Source organism: Pongo pygmaeus, chromosome 8, assembly GCF_028885625.2.
Source record: "Pongo pygmaeus isolate AG05252 chromosome 8, NHGRI_mPonPyg2-v2.0_pri, whole genome shotgun sequence".
In the NCBI taxonomy this organism is placed as follows: domain Eukaryota; kingdom Metazoa; phylum Chordata; class Mammalia; order Primates; family Hominidae; genus Pongo; species Pongo pygmaeus.
This window is the reverse complement of record NC_072381.2, coordinates 92131574-92157071: the sequence shown is the minus strand read 5'-3', so window position 1 is coordinate 92157071 and position 25498 is coordinate 92131574. Positions and strand designations below refer to the sequence as shown.

Here is a 25498-nt window from a genome sequence, read left to right as displayed (position 1 = left end):
ATCATCACTGGATGCTAAGGCCCTTGTGTGAAAGGTTGGCGATCATAATATTTACATAATTTTAAAAAATAACAGATTGCTTATTAATTATAAAGGGGCAAAGGTATGTATTTAGTGGAGAAATACAGTAGACACTCGCATAGTCAAGTGAACAAACCAGTGGAAGGACAAATGACATCAGGTGCTTCTGAATGTGATGCACTGAGAGGGATACAGCATCATCTCGGGAATATTCCTGCCAACAGTGTTTAAGCTGGATTTAAACAGAAGGCAACATTCAGATAAAACCAAATCAAGCAATATTCTATAAAGAAACTGGATTGGACTCTTCAGTGTCATGAGGAAAAAAAGACTGACAAACTGTAGTAGACTAAGAAGAACTCAGGGCATGATAAGTAACCTCAATGTGTATTCTCTGATTGGAACCTAGACTGGGGAAAGAAGCTGTAAAGGACATTGTTGACACTATCGAGTAGTTTGAATATGGACTGTTTTTTAAGTATGGTAGTATTATATAATTGTTAAATTTCATAAATGTGATTTTAGAAGAGAATGCCCTTGTTATTGTATTTAGATGTGAGATGTTTTAATTTATTCAACTTCTTCTCAAGGGACCCAGGAAAAAAAGTGAGAGAAAGGAGAAGAAAATGTGATACAATCTTGATAATTAATGAGCCGAAATGAAGTGTCTACAGGTGTTCACTTGCTACTTTTTCACATTTATAATTTTTTAAACTAAAAAGCCAAGGGCAATTTCTTTTTTTTTTTTTTTTTGGTGGCAAATCTCACTTCCTGACCAGGTAGACTGAAGGATCCTCCAGCACTTAAAGGGGATGTGATTTTGTTAAAGGGAAATCTTGCCTGACTGAAATGCTGGATTTCTTTAATGTGACAAATAACAATATGGGTAATAGAAATCCATAGCTGACCTTTATTTAAGATTTTATCAAGCCTTTGATAAGTCTTCCAGTTAGAGACTACAACAAAATTTAAAAGTTTTTTTGCTGGGGGAAGGAGGGGCTGGTGGGAGATTAGTGTTTTATTGCTGATAATTGCTTAGAGACACCCCCTATCCCCAAAACAAGTCTGCTTACTATAGGAATTGATGAGTACATTTGAGAATGGAGAAATGTAGACAGCCAGATTCTTCACAGCCGAGTGAAGGGAAAAGTCTATTTTAAAAGTTGTATGTATGAATTCTAAGAGGAGTGAAATCTCTTGTTCTTTAGATCAGTTGTGGTGGGCATAATATTTGTGGGTAAAAATCACATCTTTCCAGGAGTGGAGTGATTACTATATGTATAGAGAACACATAAAAGTCTCTTGAGTGATCAAGAGATGGCCACCAGTGAGTGTCCGGCAGGGATCTATATTTAAGGAGAATCATCCAGATTTCACTTGCTGGCTGTTAGGCATTGAGTTCTCCCTTAAGAACCCCCCAAAAGATGGACCTCACTTGGATTGTTAAGTAATGCTGCCTGAAATTTGTATAACACTTTATATTTTAGCAATCACTTTTATAAACATTGTCTTGCTTTGGTGGGTAGAGGTTGAGGATAAGAAAATGTTCTTGCCATTTTACAGGTGAGAAAACTGAGGCCAGGATGGTAAAATGGTTTGTCTAGAGCCACCTACATGGTAGCCCAAAACTGCAGTTTGAAGTTGGATTCATGCTCATTGTTGTTCCTATAAAAGTGAGCTTGGAGACTAGTATAGCACAATATAAAGCAAGGAAAGTTCAAATCAATTGAGAATGCTTTGTTTAAGAAGAGAGAAGGCAGAAAATGTGCAATTGGTTTGTGAAAGAATTCCACAGAAATAATTTTTATAGGCCGGGCAAGGTGGCTCACGCCTGTAATCCCAGCACTTTGGGAGGCCAAGGCGGTGGATTGCCTGAGCTCAGAAGTTCGAGACCAGCCTGGGCAACACAATGAAACCCTGTCTCTACTAAAATACAAAAAATTAGCCGGGTGTGGCGGCATGCACCTATAATCCCAGCTACTTGGGAGGCTGAGGCAGGAGAATTGCTTGAACCCGGGAGGCGGAGGTTGCAGTGAGCTGAGATTGTGCCATTGCACTCCAGCCTGGGCGAGACAGTGAGACTGTCTCAAAAAAAATAAATAAATAAATAAAATAACTTTTATAGAGACATGGGACCTTGATTCAAATAAAAACTACTTACGAAAAATAGGTAGTTAGTGAATAGTGAATAAATGTTGTTTTAGCTATTCAATTGCGTATTAATAAATGACATATTTAAAATTGGTTAAATTTCATTAGAACAACAACAAGAACAACAAAAAGTAAACCTGGAGAAATTGTCCAGCCTTGGGTATTGTCCTTGTCGTTTGGAAAGGTGTTTGCAACAATAGCAGGCGTTTTCCAGGGACTTAAAGGCAAGATTGTTTAGCTCAGAGGTGAGACATTTGGGCTCTGAACCCGACTGAGTCACTCTGTGTGACCTTGTGTACTGGTCGGTAAGCCACTCTCTTAAATGGGCATAGTAACAACTACACTCACTAACTGACAAGCTTGTGAAGATACAGTGAGATAATTGACGGGAAAACACATCCAAAATGTTGGAATCTGTGTACAAACAAAAGGTATTATTTTATTTTGTAAAACTACCCTGTAAGTCCTGTTTTTACTGACCAACAGTAAAATAAGGCAGGAGAAATTGTAAGAGGCAGCTTTGAGCCTCTTCATTGCTGCTTTGAAATCTAAAGCATTCATCACACTTTCAAACACATTACCTTCCCAGTGGGGACTACAAAGTCAGGCTAAAGGACATTTCACAACACGATAATTCTGCTGCTTGATTCCTTTATCAGATCTGGTCTTTGAGTGTTTAAGAACAGCATTTTTGGCATTTCATGGATGAAATGAATTTTCTGTTCATCAGCACATAGTGTTAGCGTTGAAAAATACTCGGGGAAACCTCTTTTTTCATAGCCAAAGGCTCACTGGTTCTAAGTGTCGTGGTTAGGAGGGCTGTTACATGCCAGTTGAAATTGGGGAAGTGGCATAGTTTTGCTGTTTTGGGCCACTTGGGAAGTTGATGTTGAGGGACACCACAGTGTGTAATGTGTGTTTCTCAGTTGCAGGCTGCTGAAGATGCAGATTGATGAGGATTCTACCAGTCCTCCTGATCCTGTTACTTGATTCCTGTATTGGATTTGGTCTTTAGTCTGAGTGTTTAACAGCAGCCTTTTTAGCATTTTGTGGATGATAATGAATTTTCTATTCTGGAGGAAGACTGCTCTTTGGGAACAGAACAAAATAATTTACCTTAATAGGAGGGAGGGAGGGACTTTGAGAAAATGTCTAGCTGTTCATGGTAGTTGGAATAGTATGATATTACTTCTGCAAGGTACCTAGGCTGCTGAAGGAAAAGTTCCTTTATATGTATCAAGTTCCTGGTTTATCCAAGCTTGTGAGGGCCAAGCTGTGCACAAGGCAGCATATAGTTTTGTAAATAGCACATTTAAATAGTCAAAGGACTTGGATTCCAGTCTCGGCTCCAACACTGGAGGCCTACAGCAGTTAGGGTCTGCCTTGCTGACTTTCCTGGGCTGCTCTAGGCTGCAGCATTAGCACTGTCAATGCTTCTTTTAAATCACATTTCTGCTCCTTAGTACTCACTTTCAGCTCTTCAACAAAGCTATACCAAAGCTGTCAAAGCTATGAAAGCCATTAATTTGTGCAGCATTATTTGATGGGTTTTAGTTCTAGGTTACCCCCTTCCTCCTAGTGGGGCTGAAGTGCAGTCAGTGCCCCTGCTCTGCAAATGTAGTTAGAAAAAGCCAATGCTCCAAGCCATCTACAAACTGAACGATGGCAAACTGACTGTCATCGGTACGTTATGTTAGCACTGAAAAAATACTGGGAAACCTGTGTCTTTCATAACCAAAGGCTCACTGGTTCTAAATGTACTTGATAGTGTGTCTCATTCAAAAGCCTTTCCCTCTTCCTTCTGCTCTTTCTTTCTGTGCTTTGGTATTGTGTAAGTGATTTGGCCAGTTTACCTAATTTCTTGGTAGTTCATTAGAATTTGAAGAATATTGCCTGTTTTTACTGGTTATTGGTTTTCTGTGACCCTGGGAAACCATAATGTACATAGTGGTGTAGATATGAGACTTTCTTGTCACAGCTTTGTAGTATCCACTAAAAGTTTTTATGTCTTAAAATTATCTCTGCTTTCAAAAATAGACATTCAAAAGCTACTGATAGGCAAGGTTTCAATTCCAGTTATAATGGAGTAAGCACACTCCATCTTTCTTTCACACTGAATGCAGCCAAAAAACACTGGGCAGAATATATGGATCAGCTATTTGAGGAATCAAAAGCAAATGATAGTGGGCAGATGGAGGAAGGAAACCAAAATGCAAGGCATGAAAGACCCAGTCCAGAGTTTCCTGTTCTGTTTTGTTCTTTTCTTTTCTTTTTTCCATTCACATTTCCTGCCTGGATTCAAAGGCAGTGCACATCCCAGAATTGCACTCTTGGGTGCAGACAGAGCTCCAAGGGAATCCCTCTCTTTCTGGCCAAAGGAAAGGAAGGGAAGCCACACCAGGACAGAGACTGGAAGAAATCCTACCAATTTCTATGCTAACCCTGTTAACATTTAATATGTTACATTCTAGACTTTTTCTGCGCATAGTATTTGTAAAACAGTTATAATTATACCAAACATTGTGTTTCCTGTTTTTTTCTCTTAGTAGAGGAATATGCTTACAATCTAAACTTACTATACAGTCACTGTAAACTTATTTTTAAATAATTTGGTAAGCAGCTGTAGCCCGGTTCAGGGCTTCTCAAATCTTAATGTGCATTTAAATTACCTTAGATTCTGGTTCACTGGTCTACCTTGGGACCTGAGAATGCATCTACAGCAGGCACCCCATCTTGCCAATACTGTCCCCGGAAAGACCAGGTTTTGAATAGTTATTTAACAGTTCCCGTTTAGGTTGTTTCCAGTTTGTTGCTTTCTTTTTTAGAGACAGGGTCTCACTCTGTTGCCCAGGCTGGAGTGCAGTGGTATGATTGTAGCTCACTGTAGCCTTGAACTTCTAGACTTAAAGGATCCTCCCACCTTAGCCTCCCAAGTAGCTGGGACTACAGGCACATGCCACCACATCCAGTTTACTTTTACATTTTTTGTAGACAGTCTCGTCATGTTGCCCAGGCTGGTCCCAAACTCCTGGCTTCAAGCGACCCTCCCAAAGTGCTGAGATTACAGAAATGAGCCATCACACCCAGCCTGTTGCTTTTGTGATTAGTGTTACGGTGGGATATTTTTGCACATAAAACTTTTCTTCATATTTGGTATTATTTCTTTGAGGTAGACTCCTAGAAGCAATGTAACTGGGTCAGAAGTTATGACTGTTTAAATTGCTGGTAAACTATTGATGATTATTTTCTCAGAAGATTTTGCCAATGATAATAAATATATTCTTCTCAAATTGTAGATGAGGAAATCGAGGCTTAGAATGGTTCAGCTGTATAAGGTCACACAGCAAATCATTCGAAGAGCTGTGATTTTACCTGCAAGTATCTGTTTCGTAGCCTGCTCTTCCCCTGCACTACTTTGGAGACAGCCACTGCTTCCCCCCATCCCCTCCATTTAAACAAGCCTCGCTGTCCTTGTGCTTGCCTCACCATTAGCTCACTCTTTTTTCTTTTAAGCTTTGCTAATTCAACATGGGAAAATGAGCTCCTGTTATGTTCATTTTTATTTATATTTGTTTGACAGAGTTTATGCCTCTATGTGGTCACATCCCTTGTCCTTTGATAAGTTTTGTTTCCTAAGTTGGTCTTATTTTACTTGATTTCTCTGTGCTGTGTAAACAATACAGATATTAACTTGTTTCTGCTGCAACTGTTTTGTAATTTGTCTTGTATTTTGTTTGCTTTTTTTAAAATATAATTTAAATTTTTCTTTCTCTTTTTCTATTTCTCACTAAGCTTAAAGAGGTTTTCCCTTTGCAGAAGTTTGATAAACATAGGAAGATATTTTTAAAAGGAAGCTTAGGGGCTTTAAGGGTACCTGTAAGAAATACAGCATTAAATTTTTGCCTTTTTCCTCAGTGCCAGGTTTACTTCATAATTTCTCCTTTCTGCCCAAACACATTGTTTCACCACAAAGATTTTCTTGCTCAAATGAGAGGACAAAGTATGGGTGATGCTGCCTTGAGAATATGATTTATCATTTTTAAAACAGGGAATTTTAGAAGGGCATTATGAAATAACGTAAAATGAAGAAATACCCAAGCTTTTTTGCCATAATTTTCTTCTACATTTTATCCATTGTTATAACAGAACTAGACCAAACTTTTAATTTGAAACTTTAAAAAAAATTATAATGTTTATGCAGGCATGCAATTTAAAAACTAAAATGGTTCTACACAACTCGATGTGAAAAAACAGTAGTCTCCTGGTCCTGACCCCAACAGTGCCTTTTCCTATTCTCCTTCAACTCTTTTAGCTGAACCTTGTGGTATTTAACTCTATGTCATTCACTCTTTTTTTTAGATTTTTTAATGTGTTTACTTTTGTGTCTCCAAGTAACATGAGATATTGTTACTCTGTAGTTTTTGAATATAGGCATTCACTGTTACTGACTTCTGCTGTAGAAGGCAAAGCTTTAGTGTCCGTCTGTGACTCCTCCCTCATGATCCCTACCCTCCGACCCCATCTCCACTACACACGTTCAAGCTTCCTATCCTGTCTTTGCCGTGCAGTTCTTTGTCCTTCGTTTAGCTCAATATGCAGTGCTTACATTATTACAGTTCTGTAAATGCTATTTATGGCCAAGTCATGTCATTTCCTAGAATTACTTTCCTTCTCTGCACAACATTTTGTTTCCTGTAGAGTTAGTAATTGCGTTGGTTTTTTGCTCTAGTAGTTTGCTTTGCACTTACTCACCCCCAAGTTAGGAAACTCCTCTCGATATAGCCAGAGGCATTGGGTATTCTGTTGGGCTCATCTCCATGATGACATCCCTCCAGAGCATTCTGGCTGTTTGCTTTCCAGCCCAAACTTGTGAGCTACTGCGCAGTCCTTCATCTCTCCTTTTTTGGCATCGTAGTGAGTCCTGTTTCTTCTTTTCTCCATGTTTACTCCCTTGTTTTGGAGACTGTACCCTCTGTGATTCCTGGAAAAGAGTATATAAGTGGTAAATATTTTAAAATCGTGTATATATGAAAAAGGCTTTAATTTATCCTTAGTTTATCCTTCAGTTTATGCTTAGTAGTAATATGGCTGGGTACAGAATTCTAAGTGGGAAATCATTTTCCCGCAAAATCTAAAGGCATTTTCTCAAAGCTTTCTATTTTTCAGTGTGGCTTTTGAAAAGCCTTATTCTAATGATCCTTCATATAAAGCTTGTTTTTAATCTCTGGAGGCTTTAGAGTCTCTTCTTAGTCCCCAGATTCTAAAATCCCATGATGCTGAGTCTTGATATGTAGATCTGTTTTCTTCCATTATGTTGAGCATTCAGTGATCTCTTTGGATTTGGAAATTTATATCCTGTGTGGTGTGCTCAATCTGCCATTCTTTTTTTTTTTTTTTTTTTAAATTTCTCACACTTCACTGATGTATCATCCTTCCATCCTTAATCAGAAGTCTTGATAATTTTTTAAAAGGAAATTATAATAAAACATGTTTCCCAAAGCTAGATTCTTATAAGTTAAATACTGAAATCATGGTAATTAAATTGGACAACCAGAATTTAATTAAATTGGATCATGGTAATTAAATTAGACAACCAGAATTTAAAAGAGCACTAACAAGCATAAAATATAGACAGTCACACATTTTACTTGACCGAGCAGATAAAGGTTGCAATGAATGAGTTGTTCAAGCTATTTATTACTGCGGTGTCCAGCCCAGACTTGTATCATAGACAGGTAAATTAATTTATAATCTGGAAAATTATTCAATGTTACCTACATAATTTGAGAAGATTAAAGTCACATCCCTTGTTTCAACATCATCCCTGAACATCCACATACCAAAAATATTGATATATTTGACTACCCAAACCTTCAGCTGCTTTAGCTAAGTTAGTAGGACCGTTGTCTTCTGGGCCAACCATGATAAAAATACATCTTTAAATTTTTCCTAGACCATAGATTTAAATTTTATTTTTCCCGAATGATAGTTATACTAAAGCAATTATTCAGTCAGTCAGATAGAAGTAGTGTTTCTCTGTCATTGTAATTTTTGAAAAACTGGGTAAACATCTACTGACATGTGCTTTAAAAAGTGCTAACTGTGAAAAGTCCTGAAGCCACGTGATTCATCTGTAGGACCATCCCACCCACCCCGCCCCAAGGGCTACTCTTGGAATAATAAACGCTGAGTGGGCAAACTTCCTGGTGGGGATTTTGTGTGTCTTAATATAAGCTTAATTCTGGATATGAATAGTAATCTTCGCACATTTTCATGTGGGCTTATAATGAATCTTCTTTTTCTTTTTTTCTTTTTTTCTGCCAGCTTTTCGGAGACTGGGAAGCCCAACTGCGAAGAATAATGAAGCTCATTGCTGGAGGTGGCTTGTCTATCACTGGCTCTCACAACATGTGTGGGGACTATCTGTACAGCGGCCACACGGTCATGCTAACACTCACCTACTTATTTATCAAAGAGTGTAAGTCTAAAAGACTTCCGTTGTAATTTCCTCACCTGCCATTTCTCATGACCTCTGGTCCTCTGGTAAAGCTCGTTTTCTGGAAAATCTGCTGAAGCAAGACTGGAGGCTTCAGGAGGGTTGCAGCTTCATCTCATCGCCATGCAACTGGCACTCAGGGAAATATGTGGAAGGACAGAACTTGTCTTCCTGAGGACGAGGTGTCCTGGAGTGTCATCTGTAGTACTGGGGTAGAGGCAGTTCCAAGCACAGCCTGCAGGGTGTATTATGAGCAAGTTATACAGCTGCTGTAAGGAGCCAGATGGAAATCTCAAAGGGACACAGAAATCCAGTATCAAGCCTGATTGGGTGATGGTAGATTATGTGTTGATGCAGCAACTATTTTTTCAGCACTTGGCACTATGCTACATGCCTGAGGGTACAGTGGTGGGTCAGACTCATCCCTGTCCTCAACAAGGCCATGGGGCTCAGGACTGAGGCAGATACTAAACGGGAAATTTCCCTTAAGAAACGTACTTAAAATATTTTATTGTGAAATCACAAAATAATATTATAAATACCGCATACATGGCTCATATTTAATATATATTAGCATTTTGTCATATTTAATTCAGATAACCCTTTTAGAAAGGAAATGAAATGTTAATATATGATTAAAACCTTTTCATTCCTTTCCTATATCATTTCCATCCATTTTTTTGTACTTGTGTATTATTGTTTTGTGGTTTTTAAAATTTATATACATAAATGGCATACTGCCATTTATATTCTTCTGCCACTATTTACCCTCAAATTATGTTTTTGAGATATGAGATTTTGGTCCATTCACTTTAATTGCTATTAATATTACAGTGCTAGAAATGAACTACACATTTTTATTCATTTCTCTACTTATGGAAAATTTTATTATCCTCAGTATCACATTGTTAGAAACAGTCTGATAAGCATTATACAGGGGGTTTCCATGAAGAACAATGAGTAGAACCAGGCTGCTGTGGTATCACAGAGGAGGGAGATGCTTTGCCTTCTGGAGGTGTCTTGGGAGCATGTGGTACTCTCTGGAAGTTTAAGTGGTTGGAATTCAGAGTAGGGGTAATAATAAGAACAGACAGGTAAGTGGGAACCAGATCACAGGGGATGCTTAAGCCACGAGAAGAGGGTCTGAACTCTCAGCTGATGGAGATCGGGTGCCCATTGAGGGGTTGTAACCAGTGGGGCAGTGTCATTTGTCTTTGAAGAGAGAAAAATCACTCTTGCAGCAGCTTGCAGGATGGACTGGATGGGGGACCAAACTGGAGACCGGGAGAAAAGTTAGGAGATTGCTGCAGTAACAAAGGAAACTAGCCTGATGGCATCAGCGATGGAGAGAAGTGGCAGACACTTCAAGACATTAATAAAGAGAGTCAGCAGATAACAGGATGGATTATGGGGTAGAGAAAACAGGTAGTGGACTGGGCCGAAGCCTAGTTTTGTTCTTGAAAAACTAAGATAAGGAAATACAGGAAGGGAAGAGAGATGCACTTCAGGGCACTGAGATAGAAAAGGGAGAATAGATGTTCCAATGCTTATACTTAGTACGTGAGCAGATATAGTGAATTCTAGCAAGATCTATTCAGAATTGTCAGGGCATAATCTAGCCTTTGGACTGGAATGTAACTGGATGTGGACAGTAGGAAACACATAGGCCAGATGTCAGCAGCCCTGGGGGAGGGATTCCTGGCTCCTGCTGCCTGATACCTGAAATTCGTTAATGGGGTCAAGGCTTATCCGTCTTGACAATAAGGCAATGTGTCATATTGAGAGGCAAAGGCCTTGGTACTATCACTTACTAGCTCTATGACCCTGGGAAGAAACTTTAACCTAAGTCTTAGTTTCCTCATGTTTAGAATGAGATGTTCACATCTGCTTCATGGGGTGGGAAAAAGTTTATGAACATTAAAATTAGATGGCATATATGGATACTAATAGAATCACACAGAGACTGAATGGTAGCTGTTTCTTGTTTTTGTATTGTCAAGGTATCAAATACAAATATTACTAGAATATTCCTACCCTAACTGCTCCATTTAAAATTGCAAACTGCTCTTCACTCCCTATACTTCTGATCTCCCTTATCCAGCTCAACTTTATTATTTTTCCACAGCCTTTAACACCTAACATAATGTGTAAATTATTTATTATAAGTATTGTCTCTTATCTCTCTTCCCCACTAGGAAGCGATCCTCCCATTAAGGCAGGCTCCTTGCCTTTTTTATTCATTGATCCAGGTACCTAGAGCATTGCCTGTCCCTGGCTCAGTGACTATTAAGAGGCTCAGTGAATATTGGTTGAATGAATGACTGGTTCTTGGACCCATTGAGAATCCAATAAAAGTCTGAACCTCTCATGCTGGTATAGAGAGTGTAGATCATATCCAGACAACATTTTGCCTAACACTGCAGAGCCTCTGAATCCCACAATTGAGAATCCAAGGTAGAAAGGCCTGCACTAATAGAAATTTTGATGTTTTTCTCAGGTAATTTCCCAAATGGGGATACAGACAAGTATTTTTCTGACACCATTCAACCTTTGAGAAGGAACTTGAGCTAGAATTCCCAGGCATCTGGATGCTTTTCTGCTTGTATTTGAGAAATGAAAATCTCAAAGACTTTCAGATTAGTGTATGGTTGCAGAACTTGGAAAGCAGTACAGTTAAATCAATTATGACTGCTTAGTCCTTGTATTAGGCTCTGTGGACCAAAAGGTATTGATTTTTGTGTAGAGCATCAACTCCAAATTAGCTAGAGGTAAATTTAAATGTCAATGGACAGTTTTCAAAAACGAAACATGATGCATTAACCTGTCCTTATTTGATTAGACTCATCTTTTCAACTCTATTTATGATTGTATGAATCAAGTAAGAACCAAATATGAATTACTATCACTAGTATAATCACATCATAAAAAGCTGTTTCTGTTCTAACCTTGGTTACAGATAAATGACAGCCCTTAGATTCACTAGATCTGTTTTCAGAAGGGAAGACTCAAGGTAATTGGATTCAGAAGCATTAGTAGAGGCATAGTTGGGTGCCCTTAATGTCATTTGAATAATGGGACTATTGCAAATCTCTCCCCCTTTCAGATTCTCCTCGGCGACTCTGGTGGTATCACTGGATTTGCTGGCTTCTCAGCGTAGTTGGAATCTTCTGTATTCTCTTGGCGCATGACCACTACACTGTGGACGTGGTGGTGGCATATTACATCACCACGAGACTCTTCTGGTGGTATCACACTATGGCCAATCAGCAAGTGAGTTTCCCCCCTTTTGATTTTAGCTTCTGTTGTTTCTGGCTTGGTGTTGCTGGCTTGGGCAGGATGCAAAGAACCCGTGGATGTCTTAAGTTTCTCTTTCTTAAGTGGTAATCAACTAAGATTGTATTGTTTTTTGTGACATTGATTCTCTTCAGAATTAAGAATAAAAAGTTTATGAATATAATGATGTAAGGAATTACTTCCTTCTAGAATAAGGAACACACTTTCATTGTCCATGAAAAATGAAAAATATTTTCTAAGCTTGTGTCCCTCCTTGCTTGATTTGCTTTCCTATCCTCTTCTCCCTACCCTGGGCACATCACAAGCTTAATACTTAACATTTAATTAAGTGTTAACATTTTTAGCATAGAAGAGGAATACCTAAAAAGCTAACTGAGGTGTTTATTTATAGGCAAGAGATGAGTGAGCCGTAATTTCTCCTTGCCCTCTCAGAATTGGCGTTGTTTTTCTACTGAGATGTGGCTAAGTTTGTAGATGAGTGTGGAGTGTAGAATGGTGATGAGAGAGACAAGCTGGGATATGTGGGTGGACACGCAGGGCAGGTATGGAGTCCTTTGGGAATTTTAGCATGGCAAGTATTTGAACTTAAAGTGAAAGATTGTAAGAAATGTGTTTATGTTTATTTGTTATCCTAGGTGCTAAAGGAAGCTTCCCAGATGAACCTCCTGGCCAGGGTGTGGTGGTACAGGCCATTTCAGTACTTTGAAAAGAATGTCCAAGGAATTGTACCTCGATCTTACCATTGGCCTTTCCCCTGGCCAGTAGTCCACCTCAGTAGGCAAGTTAAATACAGCCGGCTGGTGAATGACACATAACAGCTGTACAAAGTGGGGAAAAGACAAATTGTCCGAAGTGCTAAGAACTCCATGAGAGAAGATGCCATAAAATAAACAACTCCCTAATCCTATTATCTTTCAATGGTTATCTTGACTTAACCTATTGAGTTACCTGGTCAGCACTGTGATCTTTTTTTCTCTCCAAAGGACCTGCGTTGGACAACAATAAAGAAAAATTTAACCTATCATGCACTGTACACATTTCCTGTTCATAAGTTTGGGATTTACATAACCCGCAACCACCATGTTCCTTTGTATATGATGCAACAGCATAAATGTAAGCTTTTATATCATAAGTTCTGGTCTTTCCAGTCATATCTGGAAATAAAGCGTATTATTTTCTTGGGAAAACATACTTTTCATATCTCTTGCCCCAAAGATTGGGCTGTAAGCCATTTTCTAGCAAATGTCTCTATGAAGGTTTCTAAGTACCTGAATGGGGTTTGATTCTGAAATCTTTCTACCTGTTGCACCGATATTCAAATAAAAATGATAGACACAGAAAGGTTTGGTAACTTTGGGTTTTGTAAAATCAGCAAAGACAGTGTTTCAAAAAGTGCAAAAAAAGATTCTGTTATAAAGTGATTTTCTAAGTATTTCCTAACTTTATTTTTCAAAATGGTGTTATGAAAACCAAATTTAAAGATTTTTAACATGTCAGAAAGAAGAGAGTTAAAATTTAAAAATGCATCTTGGGAGAGAAATTTGTCTATGTTTCTAGTGCCTTTCTTGTCTTGATTGTATGGTCAGTAGGCAATCTTAAATGTTTTTATTTAAAATAAAGTATTCCATGAAAATATAAATATATGTATACACTACTAAATTTTGCATTTATAGCTAAATTGAATCGGAAGACTGCTTATGGTTTTAAAATTGCAATGACTTAAATAATGAGGTTGTTAATTAGAGTCAGAGCCTGTTCACATATTGTGATCAGGTAGCAATGACTTGTACCACTTAAATTATTTTATCGTCGATTTGGTAGTTCTATTTTAACTACTCAATGAAAACAGCCATGAATATCTTTTCTTAAAGAGAGTTTTGAAAATGATCACTTACCTAAAACTTGAAAGCTATTAATTAGTTATCCATACTCTCATGACAATTTTGTTGGTGAACAACAAAAAAGAGATCTATTTCTTTAAAAGATATTTGTGCAGAAACTGCATGTAACTCTAAGTTTTACTCCTAACATACATATGTTTGGGGAAGTATTCTATTCTATACTTGCCAATGTGGAGAACAAAATAGTTTTTTAAGAATGAAGAAGTATATATATCCATTCTGTATTTTACGTGCAGCAGAATTATCTTCCGTAGGATTTTTTTGTGTATTCACAAGGTGATATTTGTATTGTAAAACAATAATGGTGAAGGAAATAAAAAGGCTTTTAAAATTTTGTTTGTTTTAAACCTTTGTAAAGTTATTATTCCAGAGAGTATACTGGTATCTTACAGCTTACCTAGATCATAAATTAATCAAAATGCACTTTTTAATAAAAACTGATACTTAAAATAAATGGCTGTTATTTCTACCGTGTTCACATTCTTCACAGAAGTCATAAATGAAACCATTAAAGCAAGATAGAAAATCAGTTTCAGAATTTCTTCCTGGAGTGTTTCCGCTTGACATGGGACGTTTAATAATTATCTGGATTTTTTTTCTTGGGATTCCTTAAAATATATTCTAATCTTCAGTAAATTCTACAGAGATTTTAATATATAAAAAGAGTCACATGTAAGTTAAATTCAAACTTTAGAACAATGTTTACTAACATTCTGAATTCTCTAATTCTCAACCAAGTTGGTTTTTTTTCCTATACCTGGCAGTAATATAGCTTCTCCAGTGTAGATGGAAAGGAAAAGTAAATCCAAAGTGAGAAATAGAGTAATAGTACTATGATAACCAGTGGTAATGGAAAATAACTATTTAAAAAGAAAAAAAGGTTATTATTATTTCTGATGTGGTGACTAAAGGAAAATGTCAACAGTGGAGACGTGTCTTTGATAAAGGATGTGTCAAGGAGGCTAGAAATGTAAAACCATAGGCCAGATGTGGTGGCTCACGCCTATAATTCTGGCACTTTGGGAAGCCGAGGTGGGCTGATCACTCGAACCCAGGAGATTAAGACCAGCCTGATCAATATGAAACCCAGTTTCTACAAAAAATACAAAAATTAACCTGGCACAGTGTTACATGCCTGTGGTCCCAGCCTCTCAGGAGACAGATGGGAGGATCGCTTGAGGCCGGGAGACAGAGGCTGCAGTGAGCCATGACCATGCCACTGCACTCCAGCCCCAGCAAGAGTGAAACTCTATCTCCGAAAAAAAAAAAAAGGAAATTAAAACCAGTAAAACTTTTCCTGTGTGGGGCTTTAAACTTGTGTATCAGACAGGGGAAATGTGGTGGCCTCTTTAGGCAAATAGAGCCAAACCCTTGGATAGGTCTTTATTTAACTGTTGTAGCCTTTCACTAACTTTGACTATTGGCTGCTGCCATATTGAAGGGAAAGTAAATTGAGTAAGTGGAAATGATATATTGGCACTTGCTAAAAATAGGATTTTTTTCCCTAAAAACTAGAAATAATTATATAAAAATTTATTATTATGAGTTTACATGCCACATATGTACCAAGAAATCCACTGCTGATTGTTCTTCATGGCTGACTACACTGATTCATGAATTGACATATCTTCTGGGTCTCTAATGTGCAAATCCCAGGAAGGACAAGGAGAAAGCTCATTGTATTCTAGAGAATTGTAGCACACTTGGTAAGGATTGCCTGTATAAGGACATGTGCTTTCTCAATATCTTATTATTTTTTTGGCTCACTTAAGTTAGACATTTTACATGTATTAGTTAACCCTCACACAACCACAAAGTGTAATTATTATTCCCATTTTACAGATAGACCAACCAAAGTGACTCAGATATATTAAATAACTTGCCCAAGGGCATGCAACTGGTAACTGGTAAAAATCCTATTGGAACCCAAGTTTCCACCCTCCCCCACCAATACTGTGAGCTTTCATAAACTCTTCAGTAAGAGTCTGCAGTGAGAGAAACCTATGCCTATGGTGGTAAAGCATACTCTCACTGTGGACTGAGGAGCAAGAAATTTACACCATAAGGTGTGAGACGAAAATTTGACTGATTTCCTAATTTCTATATGTTTTATTTGTATCCCAAGCACATGCCAAATTTTGATCAATTTGATAAATATCTCATAATAAATACCTTATACTATGGAAATGTATGCCAACCTTAATTTGACCACCAATATACAAAAAGTCAACCAGATTTCTGAATTTACTAGAAAACAATATGCTGCTTGGATCACTAGATATTGACATCCTTTATTTTTTTTTTTCTCCCTGTGGTCAAGAAACAATTTGAACAAATCAAAGCTGTTGACTTGGTATTCTGCTTATCAGCACCTTAAAATACTTATCCATCTCCTAGTTTACAGTACAAGTCAGAAGGAAATTAAATGACCTTTCACATTTAAAGTGATAGTTGATATAACTGAATGAATATCTATCATGTTTGTAACTCTTTTCTGTTTGTTGCATTTGTCCTCTCTTCATCCCCTCCTTTTTCTGTCTTCCTTTAGTTTTGAACAATTTATGATTCTACTTTATCTCTTAGCATACCAGTTATTCTTTTTACGAATTTTTAAATGGTTGCCCTAGAGTTTACAATATAAACTTTTTTCCAAATACAAGCCTGCCTTCAAGTGTAGTGTAGGCATTTTATAACAACACATTCCCAATTTCTCATTTCTGCCCTTAGAACATTGCTGTCATTCATTTCACTTATCCATATGGTATAATCACTCAGCGCATTATTACATTTATTACTTTGAACAAGCAATTACCTTACAGATCAATTAAGAACAATTAAAGATTTTGTTCATCTTCACTTATTTATTCTCTGATGCTCTTCTTAAGTAGTTCAAGCTTCTAACCAACATCATTTTCATTTTGCCTGAAGAACTTCCCATTTCTTGCAGGGCAGGTTGGCTGGCTTTTTTCTTTCAACATTTTAAATATTTCACTCCACTTTCTTCTGGCTTACCTAGTTTCTCACAAGAAGTCTGCCATAATTTTATTCTTTTCTTCTATAGGTAATATGTTTTTTCTCTGACTTCTTTCAAAAATTTCTCTTTGTCTTTGCCTTTCTGCAGATTGAATATGAAATGCGCAGGTGTAGTTTTTTTTGGTGGGGGTGGTATTTATTTTTGGTGTTCTCTGAGCTTCCTGGGTCTGTGGTTTGGTGTCTGTCGTTAATTTCGAAAAGTTATCAGCCATTATTACTTCTTTCTTCTCTGCTTTCCCTTTCTTTTGTTTCTGATACTCCCATTATGATAAGTTACACATTTTGAAATTGTCCCACAGTTCTTGGATGTTTGCCTCCCACTTTTTTCAGTTTGGTAGGTTTCTATTGACATATCTTCAGGCTCACTCATGCTACTCTCCTTGGCCATGTTTGTTCTAATGATGAGCCCATCGAAGGCATTCTTCATTTCTGTTACAATGTTGACTATTTCTAGCAGTTTCTTTTGGTTCTTAGCTCCAAATTCTTCTGCTATATTTGTGGCACTCCCTTCTGACTTGGGCTTCCCTAAGTAGTCCTCCTCAGAGATGGTCTGTGTCGTGTATCTCTTTTAACTGTAATCCACTATTTTTCTTGTTGGAGCTCTGTTGGTGTGGTGGTTAGATGTTGGATAGGGGGAAAGTTTAACCATATGATTGAATCTCAGTTTTTCAAGACTTTTTTTTGTTGATACACAATATGGGCTACATGTGATATATTGCTGCATGCATAGAATGAGTAATGATCAAGTCAGGGTATTTAGGATATCACTTCAAGTATTTACTGTTTCTGTGTCTTGGGAACATTTCAAGTCCTCTCTTCTAGCTATTTTGAAATATACATTATTGTTAACCATAATCACCCTATAAACATTAGAATTTATTCCTTCTATCTAACTGTATGTTTGTACCCATTAACCAAACAGTCTTCACCCCACTTACCCTTCCCTGCCTCTGGTATCCATTTTTCTCTCTATCTTCAAAAGATCAACTCCTTTAGTTCCCACTAATGAGTGAGAACATGCAATATTTGTATTTTGGTGTCTGACTTATTTAACATAATGATCTCCAGTTCCATCCATTGCAGCAAATGACAATTCATTCCTTTCTGTGGCCAAATAGTATTCCAGTGGGTATATATACCACATCTTCTTTATACGTTTGTCCACTGATGAATACTGAGGCTGACTCTATGTTGTTGCTATTGTGACTAGTGCTCCAATAAACACATAAGTGCCGGTATCTTTTTCATATATTGATTTCTTTTCTTTTGGATAAATAAATACCCAGTAGTGGGATTGGTGGATCATATGGTATTTTTTTTTTGTCTTTTTCAGTAATAGTCATTCTAACTGTGGTAAGATGATTAGCAATGTTGAGCTTTTTTCATATACCTGTTGGCCATTGTATGTCTTCTGCTTTGAGAAATCTCAATTCATGCCCTTTGCCCACTTTTTAATGGGATTTTTTTTTTTTTTTTTACTGTTCAGCTGTCTGCATTCCTTGTATATTCTGGATGTTAGTCTCTTGTTGGATGAATAGTTTGCAAATATTTTTCTCCCATTTAGCAGGTGGTGTCTTCACTCTGTTGATTGTTTCCTCTGCTTCCCATTTAGCAGGTGGTGTCTTCACTCTGTTGATTGTTTCCTTTGCTATGCAGAGCCTTTTAGTTTGATATAGTCCCATTTGTCTATTTTTGGTTTTGTTGTCGGAGATTTTGAGGTCTTAGCTATAAAATCTTATGTTTAAGTCTTTAATCCATCTTGAGTTTATTTTTGTATACAGTTAAAGATACAGGTCCAGTTCCATTCTTCTACATATGGATATCCGATTTTCCCAGGACCATTTATTGAAGAAGGTGTCCCTTCCCTAGTGTATGTTTTTCACACATTTGTAGAAAATTAACTGTCTCTAAATATGTGGATTTATTTCTAGATTCTCTATTTCATTACATTGGTCTATGTGTCTGTTATTATATCCAAATCATGTTGTTTTGGTTACTATATCCTTGTAATGTATACTGAAATAAGATAATATAATGCCTTCAGCTTTGTTCTTTTTGCTCAGAATTGCTTTGACTATTCAGGCTCTATTTTGGTTTCATATGAATTTTAGGATTGTTTTTTCTATTACTGTGAAAAATGGCATTGGTATTTTGATAGGGATTACATTGAATCTGCAAATTGCTTTGAGTTAATATCATTTTAATGGTATTAATTCTTCTGATCCATGAGCATGGGATGTCTTTTCATATTTTTGTATCCTGCTCAATTTCTTACATCAGAGATTTGTAGTTTTTCTTGTAGCAATATTTTACCTCCTTAGGTAAATTTATTCCTAGGTATTTCATTTATTTTTTGTAGCTATTGTAAATGGAATTGCCGTCTTGATTTCTTTCTCAACTAGTTCATTATTGGTATGAACTAGTTGTTACTGACTTTTGTATGTTGATTTTGTATCCTGTAAATACTGAATTTGTCAGATTTAAGAGTTTGTTGTCTTTAGGTTATTCTAGATACAAGATCATATCATCAGCAGAGAGGGACAAATTGACTTCCTCTTTTCCAGTTTGGATGCCTTTTATTTCTTTTTCTTGATTGCTTGGACTCCCAGTACCATGTTGAATAAGAGTGAAGAAAATGGGCATCCTTGTCTTGTTCCAGTTCTTAGAGGAAAGGCTTTTGCCCATTCAGTATGATGTTAGCTGTGGATTTGTCATATATGGCCTTTATTATGTTGAAGTATGTTCATTCTATGCTTGGTGTTTAGACTTTGTATGATGAAGGGATGTTGAATTGTATCAAACACTGTTTCTGCATCTATTGAGATGATCATATGGTTTTTGTTTTTCCTTTTTTCATTGTGATGTGTCCTGTTTATTGATTTGCATATGTTGGACCATCTTTGCATCCATGGAATAAGTCCCACTTGATCATGGTGTATTATCTTTCTGATATACTATTGGATTCAGTTTGCTGATATTTTGTTGAGGATTTTTGCATCAATGATCATCAGGGATACTGGCCTGTAGTTTTTCTTTTTTTGCTGCATCCTTGTCTGGTTTTAGTATCAGGGTAATGCTGGCCTCATAGAATGAGTTGGGGAGAATTCCCTCCTCTTCAATTTTTTAGAATAGTTTGAGGAGGATTGTTGTTAATTTTCCTTGGTAAATTTGGTAGAATTCCACAATGAAACTGTTCAGTTCTGGGCTTTTCTTTGTTGGGAGACTTTTTATTACTGATTCAGTCTCATTACTTCTTTTTTGGTCTGTTCAAGTTTTTCATTTTTTAATGATTCAGTCACAATAGGTTGTATGTGCTCAGAAATGTACCATTTCTTCTGGGTTTTCTAGTTTGTTAGTATATAGTGGTTCATAACAATCTCTGATGATCTTTTGTATTTCTGTGGTGTCAGTTGTAATGTCTTTTTTTCCATTTCTGATTTCATTTATTTGGGTCTTTGTCTCTTGGTTAGTTTAGCAAATGGTTTGATTTTGTTTACCTTTTCAAAAAACCAATTTTTTGTTTTATTGAATCTTTGCCTTTGTTTTTTTGGGGGGAATTCTATTTTGCTTAGATCTGCTCTGATCTTCATAATTTATTTCATACTACTAATTTTGGGTTTGGTTTCTTCTTGCTTTAGTAGTTCCTTGAGGTGCATCATTAGATTGTTTATTTTAAATCTTTCTACTTTTCTGCTGTAGGTGTGTATTGCTATACATTTCCCTGTTAGCACTGCTTTTGCTGTATCTCATAAGCTTTGATATGTTGTGTCTCAATTCTCATTTGTTCCAAGAATTTTTAAATATTTCCTCCTTAATTTCTTCCTTGACCCAATGGTCATTTAGGAGCACATTGTTTATTTTCTATGTATTTGTACAATTTCCAAAGTTTCTTTTGTTATTAATTTCTAGTCTTATTTCATTGTGATCTGAAAGGATTCTTGATATGATTTCAATGTTTAAAAATTTGTTGAGACTTGTTTTGTGTCCTACATATGGCCTATTCTGGGGAGTGTTCCATATGCAGATGAGAAGAATATGTATTCTATACGTGTTAAATGAAGTGATCTGTAAATATCTTAGGTTCATTTGTTTTAATGTGGTTTAAATCCAGAGTTTCCTTGTTAATTTTCTATCTAAATGATCTGTCTAATGCTGAGAGTGAAGTGAAGTCCCCAACTATTATTGCATTAGATTCTATTCCTTTAGATCTAATAATATTTGCTTCATATATCTAAGTACTCTGGTCCTGGGTGCATATGTTTAGAATTGTTATATCCTCTTGCTAAATTGTCAAAAATGGTAAATAGTTACAAAGAAGGTCATTATATAGTGATAAAGGGATTGGCCTTTTGGTTTCTATTTGCATGGAATATCTTCTTCCATTCCTTTACTTTTGGTCTATATGTGTCTTTACACTAAGATGAGTAGGCAGCATATAGTTGTGTCTTGTTTTTTGAATAATTCAACCAGTCTATAGCTTTTTTTTTTTTTTTTTTTTTTTTTTTTGAGGTGGAGTCTCGCTCTGTCCCTCAGGCTGGAGTGCAGTGGCACGATCTTGGCTCACTGCAAGCTCCGCCTCCCGGGTTCATGTCATTCTCCTGCCTCAGCCTCCCAAGTAGCTGGGACTACAGGTGCCCGCCACCACGCCCGGCTAATTTTTTGTATTTTTGGTAGAGACAGGGTTTCACCATGTTAGCCAGGATGGTCTCGATCTCCTGACCTCATGATCTGCCCATCTCGGCCTCCCAAAGTGCTGGGATTACAGGCGTGAGCCACCGTGCCTGGCCCAGTCTATATCTTTTAACTGCAAAGTTTAATCATTTTCATTCGAGGTTGTTATTGATGTGTGAGGGCTTATTCTTGTCATTTTATTCATTAATTTTGGTAGCTTTGCATATCATTTGTTTCTTTCTTGTTCTATATCATTGTGCCTTGGTCGTTTTCTGTAGTGGTAATATTTGAGCTCTTTCTTTTCCTCATTTGTGTGTTTGCCCTACCAGTGAGTCTTATACTTCTGTGTGTTTTCATGATGGTAGATATTCACTTTTTGTTTTCACATGTAGGACTCACTTAAGCATTTCTTGTAGGACCACTCTAGTGGTGTGAATTACCTCCACTATGTTTGTCTGAGGGAAACTTCATTTCTCCTTCATTTATGCAGGATAGCTGTGCTAGGTATAGTATCCTTTGTTGGCAATTTTTTTCTTTCAGCACTTGGACTATTTTCAATCTCTCCTGGACTGTAAGGTTTCTGCTGAGAAATCTCTGTTAATTTGATGGGGATTCCCTTATAAGTGACCAAATGCTTTTCCTCTTGCTGTTTTTAGAATTCTATCTTTGACTTTTGACAGTTTTATTATAATGTGCTGTGGAGAAGACCTTTTTGAATGATAATATCTATATAGGGATCTGTGAGCTTCCTGTGTATGGCTGTCTAAATCTCTTGCTAGAGTTGGAAAGTTTTCAGCTATTATTTCATTAAGGACATTATCTAACCCTTTCATTTGTTCTTCACCTTCTGGAACACTGAAAATTTGAATCTTCAGTTGCTTTATGGTGTCCCATATGTCACATAGGCTTTGTTCATTCTTTTTAAATTTTTCTCTTTATTTTTGCCTGACTGGGTTATTTCAAAAGACTTGTCTTTATGTTCTGAAATGTTTTCTTCTGCTTGATTTAGCTATTGTTGAAGCTTTCAAATTTTGTATTTCATTAATTGAATTCCTCAGTTCCAGAATTTCTGTTTGGTTATTTTTTATGATATCTATCTCTTTTGTAAATTTCTCTTTCATATCTTGAATACTGAATTGTTTTTCTGATTTCGTTTTGCTTTTTGAGTTATTTTGTATCTCATTGAGCTTCTTTAGTATCATTTTGAATTTTTTATCTGGGATTTTATACTTTTTTATTGGAATCTGTTGCTGGAGAATTATTGTGTTCCTGTGGAGGTGTCATATTTCATTGCCTTTTTATGCTTCTTCTATCCTTACATTGGTATCTGCGCATCTGGTGTAACAGTCACTCCTTAAAATTGTTTACATTTGCCTTTTAGTTGGGAATGACTTTTCCCTGAAGGTGTATCTATAGTATTGGTTGAGTAGGGCACTTTGGCTTTGATTCTAGGTATGTGCAGTAGTATAATCTCTGTATAATTTATCTGGCTATAAACACCACCAGTAGTGTCTGATTTACTCAGTGGTTTAGAATACTGTTAGTGAAGGCTGTGGTAAAGTTTTGCTGGAGACAGGGACAGCAGTTGAGACTGCACTTAGGCCCCAGTGGTGGCAGCAGTAAGCCAAGCATGCCTATCCTTGCAGGGCAGCATATGTTGACCCTGGTGTTAATGGGTCCAGGGGGACTGATTCTTGGACCCCACAGGTGGCCATCTCAGGTGCCAGCAGTTGCAGAAGTGGGCCAGGTGCCTGGGCAGCAGGCGTGGAATGGGCAATGGCAGTAGCAGTGGTGAGAGAATCCTCTGACTTCCAAGCAGCCTGTACTGGTGGTGCTGGTGGCTGCAATGGGCTGGGTAGGCCAGTCTCCAGGCCTTTAGGTGGCATTTAGTGGTGCATACCAGCTGTGGTATTAGCAGCAGATTTAGTGGGCCTATCCTCAAGAGCCTGGAAGGAAAGCTTAGATGCCAACAATGTTTGATAGGGCGGGGGAATCCCAGGCCCCTAGATGTTGTGCTTGGGCATGGGGGTGGGTGGATCCAGGCTAAGCGCACCTGTTCTCAGGCCCCCAGTGGTGTGTGTGGTAACGGGCTATGGTAGGCAGAGGCAGGGCAATCACCAGGTTCTTGGAGGAATGCTTAGGTTGGAGCAGCAACAGTTGTGCTGTGGCTCTGCTCCTGGGGAGGAGAGGGTTGCTTTCAGTGGCAGTAGAAGAAGCATAAACAGGCAGCTGAGGAGCACACTCTTTGGCCACAGTTGGCAGCCATATAAACAGAGTAGGCTTTCCTCAGGGCAGTTTTAAATGCATGGTGGCCCTGCTACTGGGGGTGGTGGGGTTGCTGCCTATGGCTCATACTTTGGCCCTGGCAGTGCTAGACAGCAGCAGCTCCCTGCTGTGTGTGTGGGATGTCAATAGGGCTCCAGGGATGTGAAGATGCAGGGGATGTTGGGCCCCAGGGCATTCTGGTGGAGACTGCGCTCTCAAAATGGTGCTTTGCTATAGCTGCTTAGTACTGGGGGTGGGCATGGGACCTGGTGTGAGCTTCCTTTCTGGAGCAATTCCATCAAGAAATCTCCAGGTAGCTCCCTATGTCAGTCTCAGGGCCTGTGTGGGTTGAAGGGCTCTCCTGTGGCAAGAATTGCGGGAGTCTGTGGTGGGAATGTGAACTGCTGGGAGTCATTCACTTTCTCTTTCACCACAATTGGGAGATTCTTCAGTCCCCCAGCTGAGCATGCTGTCTCACTTCCTTCTCCTCCCTTGCCTTATATGTTTCCTGTCACTTCTCTGTTGAATTCCAGTGTTCTCTTGTAGGTGACCAAAGTATGATTACATACTCACTATTTTGGTTCTTGTTTGTGGGGGAGGCAAGTACCAGCTGCCTCTGGTCAGCCATCTTAAAACCATGTCATGAATCTGTCTTTTAGTGGGTCTGTTTCTCCAGGCTTGACCTTCATGATTGTGGTAGTAAACTCACTCCTCTTATCCTCTGTTCTACATAAATTCCATGACTGCAGAATTCTTTGTCTGCTTCCTTGAAGCCTTGATGCCTGCTGACGGTTTTTTCTCCCTAAGTCAGATGGGAAGACTAGAAAGGGCTAAAGTACAAGGAGCAGCCTCCAGTAATTTGTCAGTTACCATGAGATGTTCTTATTAGTTTCTGGCTCTAGCGGCTTCCGCTCCATGTAAGCAGATCTTGGCCATGACTCTGAATGCAACTCTCTCTCCAGATTTTGGAACAGTGGTTGTACCTATGACCTCATTTCTGTGATGGGTCCAAAAAAACTTGTTTTGCAGTTTGTTTGGCTTCTTCCTATTGTAAGGATGATAGTGATAACTCCCAAGCTCTTCAAATGTTGAAGCTGAAACCAGAAGACCTTGATGACACAGTTTGCATGGTCAAATAAGTTTGGGAAAAAATAAGCAGTTATTGGCAGAGTATCCTTAATGACTAGGTACACAAATTTATCTCCTAACAACAGTTGAACTATAAGTCATCACCAGTCTGCTTTAATGACTTCCAACTCTCAACACAAAAGATGTCCAGAAGAACGTGAAAAAAATTAGCATTGAAGTGGAAAATGGAGGCACTTCATTCAGTTATCTTCTAATTAACATTACATTGGGAATTTTGAGGCCATTCTCTAGGTTTCTTAGCTGTAAGACTTACTGGAGTCATTAATGTGCTAATGTGCATTGTGACTCTCCTGGAGAGGACCCAGGATGCAGCTGTATGCAAGTCCAAGTGTCTAATGGACAACTATTAATTTGTACAAGACAGTTTCAGCTATACTGCTCTGTGAAAATGCATGTTCTTGAAATAAGTTTATCAGGGAAAAAATAGTACCTCTCAAGGGAGCAAGTTGAAAATGGAACCCCAATATACCTTATAACAATGATGGGTACCATGAATATATGCTGAAGTGTAGTAACA

General features: G+C 37.8%; 1 protein-coding gene across 19 annotated transcripts in view; it reads left to right on the top strand.

Moving 5' to 3' along the window:
• Window positions 1-14317, top strand: part of SGMS1 (sphingomyelin synthase 1) — a 323691-nt gene extending 309374 nt beyond the window's left edge. For all 19 annotated transcript variants that reach the window (XM_054437158.2, XM_054437161.1, XM_054437165.1 and 16 more), the window contains 3 exons: window positions 8497-8650; window positions 11772-11938; window positions 12598-14317. In XM_054437158.2, coding sequence (XP_054293133.1) covers window positions 8497-8650; window positions 11772-11938; window positions 12598-12777 — 501 coding nt within the window. In that variant the 3' untranslated portion in view covers window positions 12778-14317. The remainder of the gene's footprint in view (window positions 1-8496; window positions 8651-11771; window positions 11939-12597) is intronic.
• The last annotated feature ends 11181 nt before the right edge of the window (window positions 14318-25498 follow it).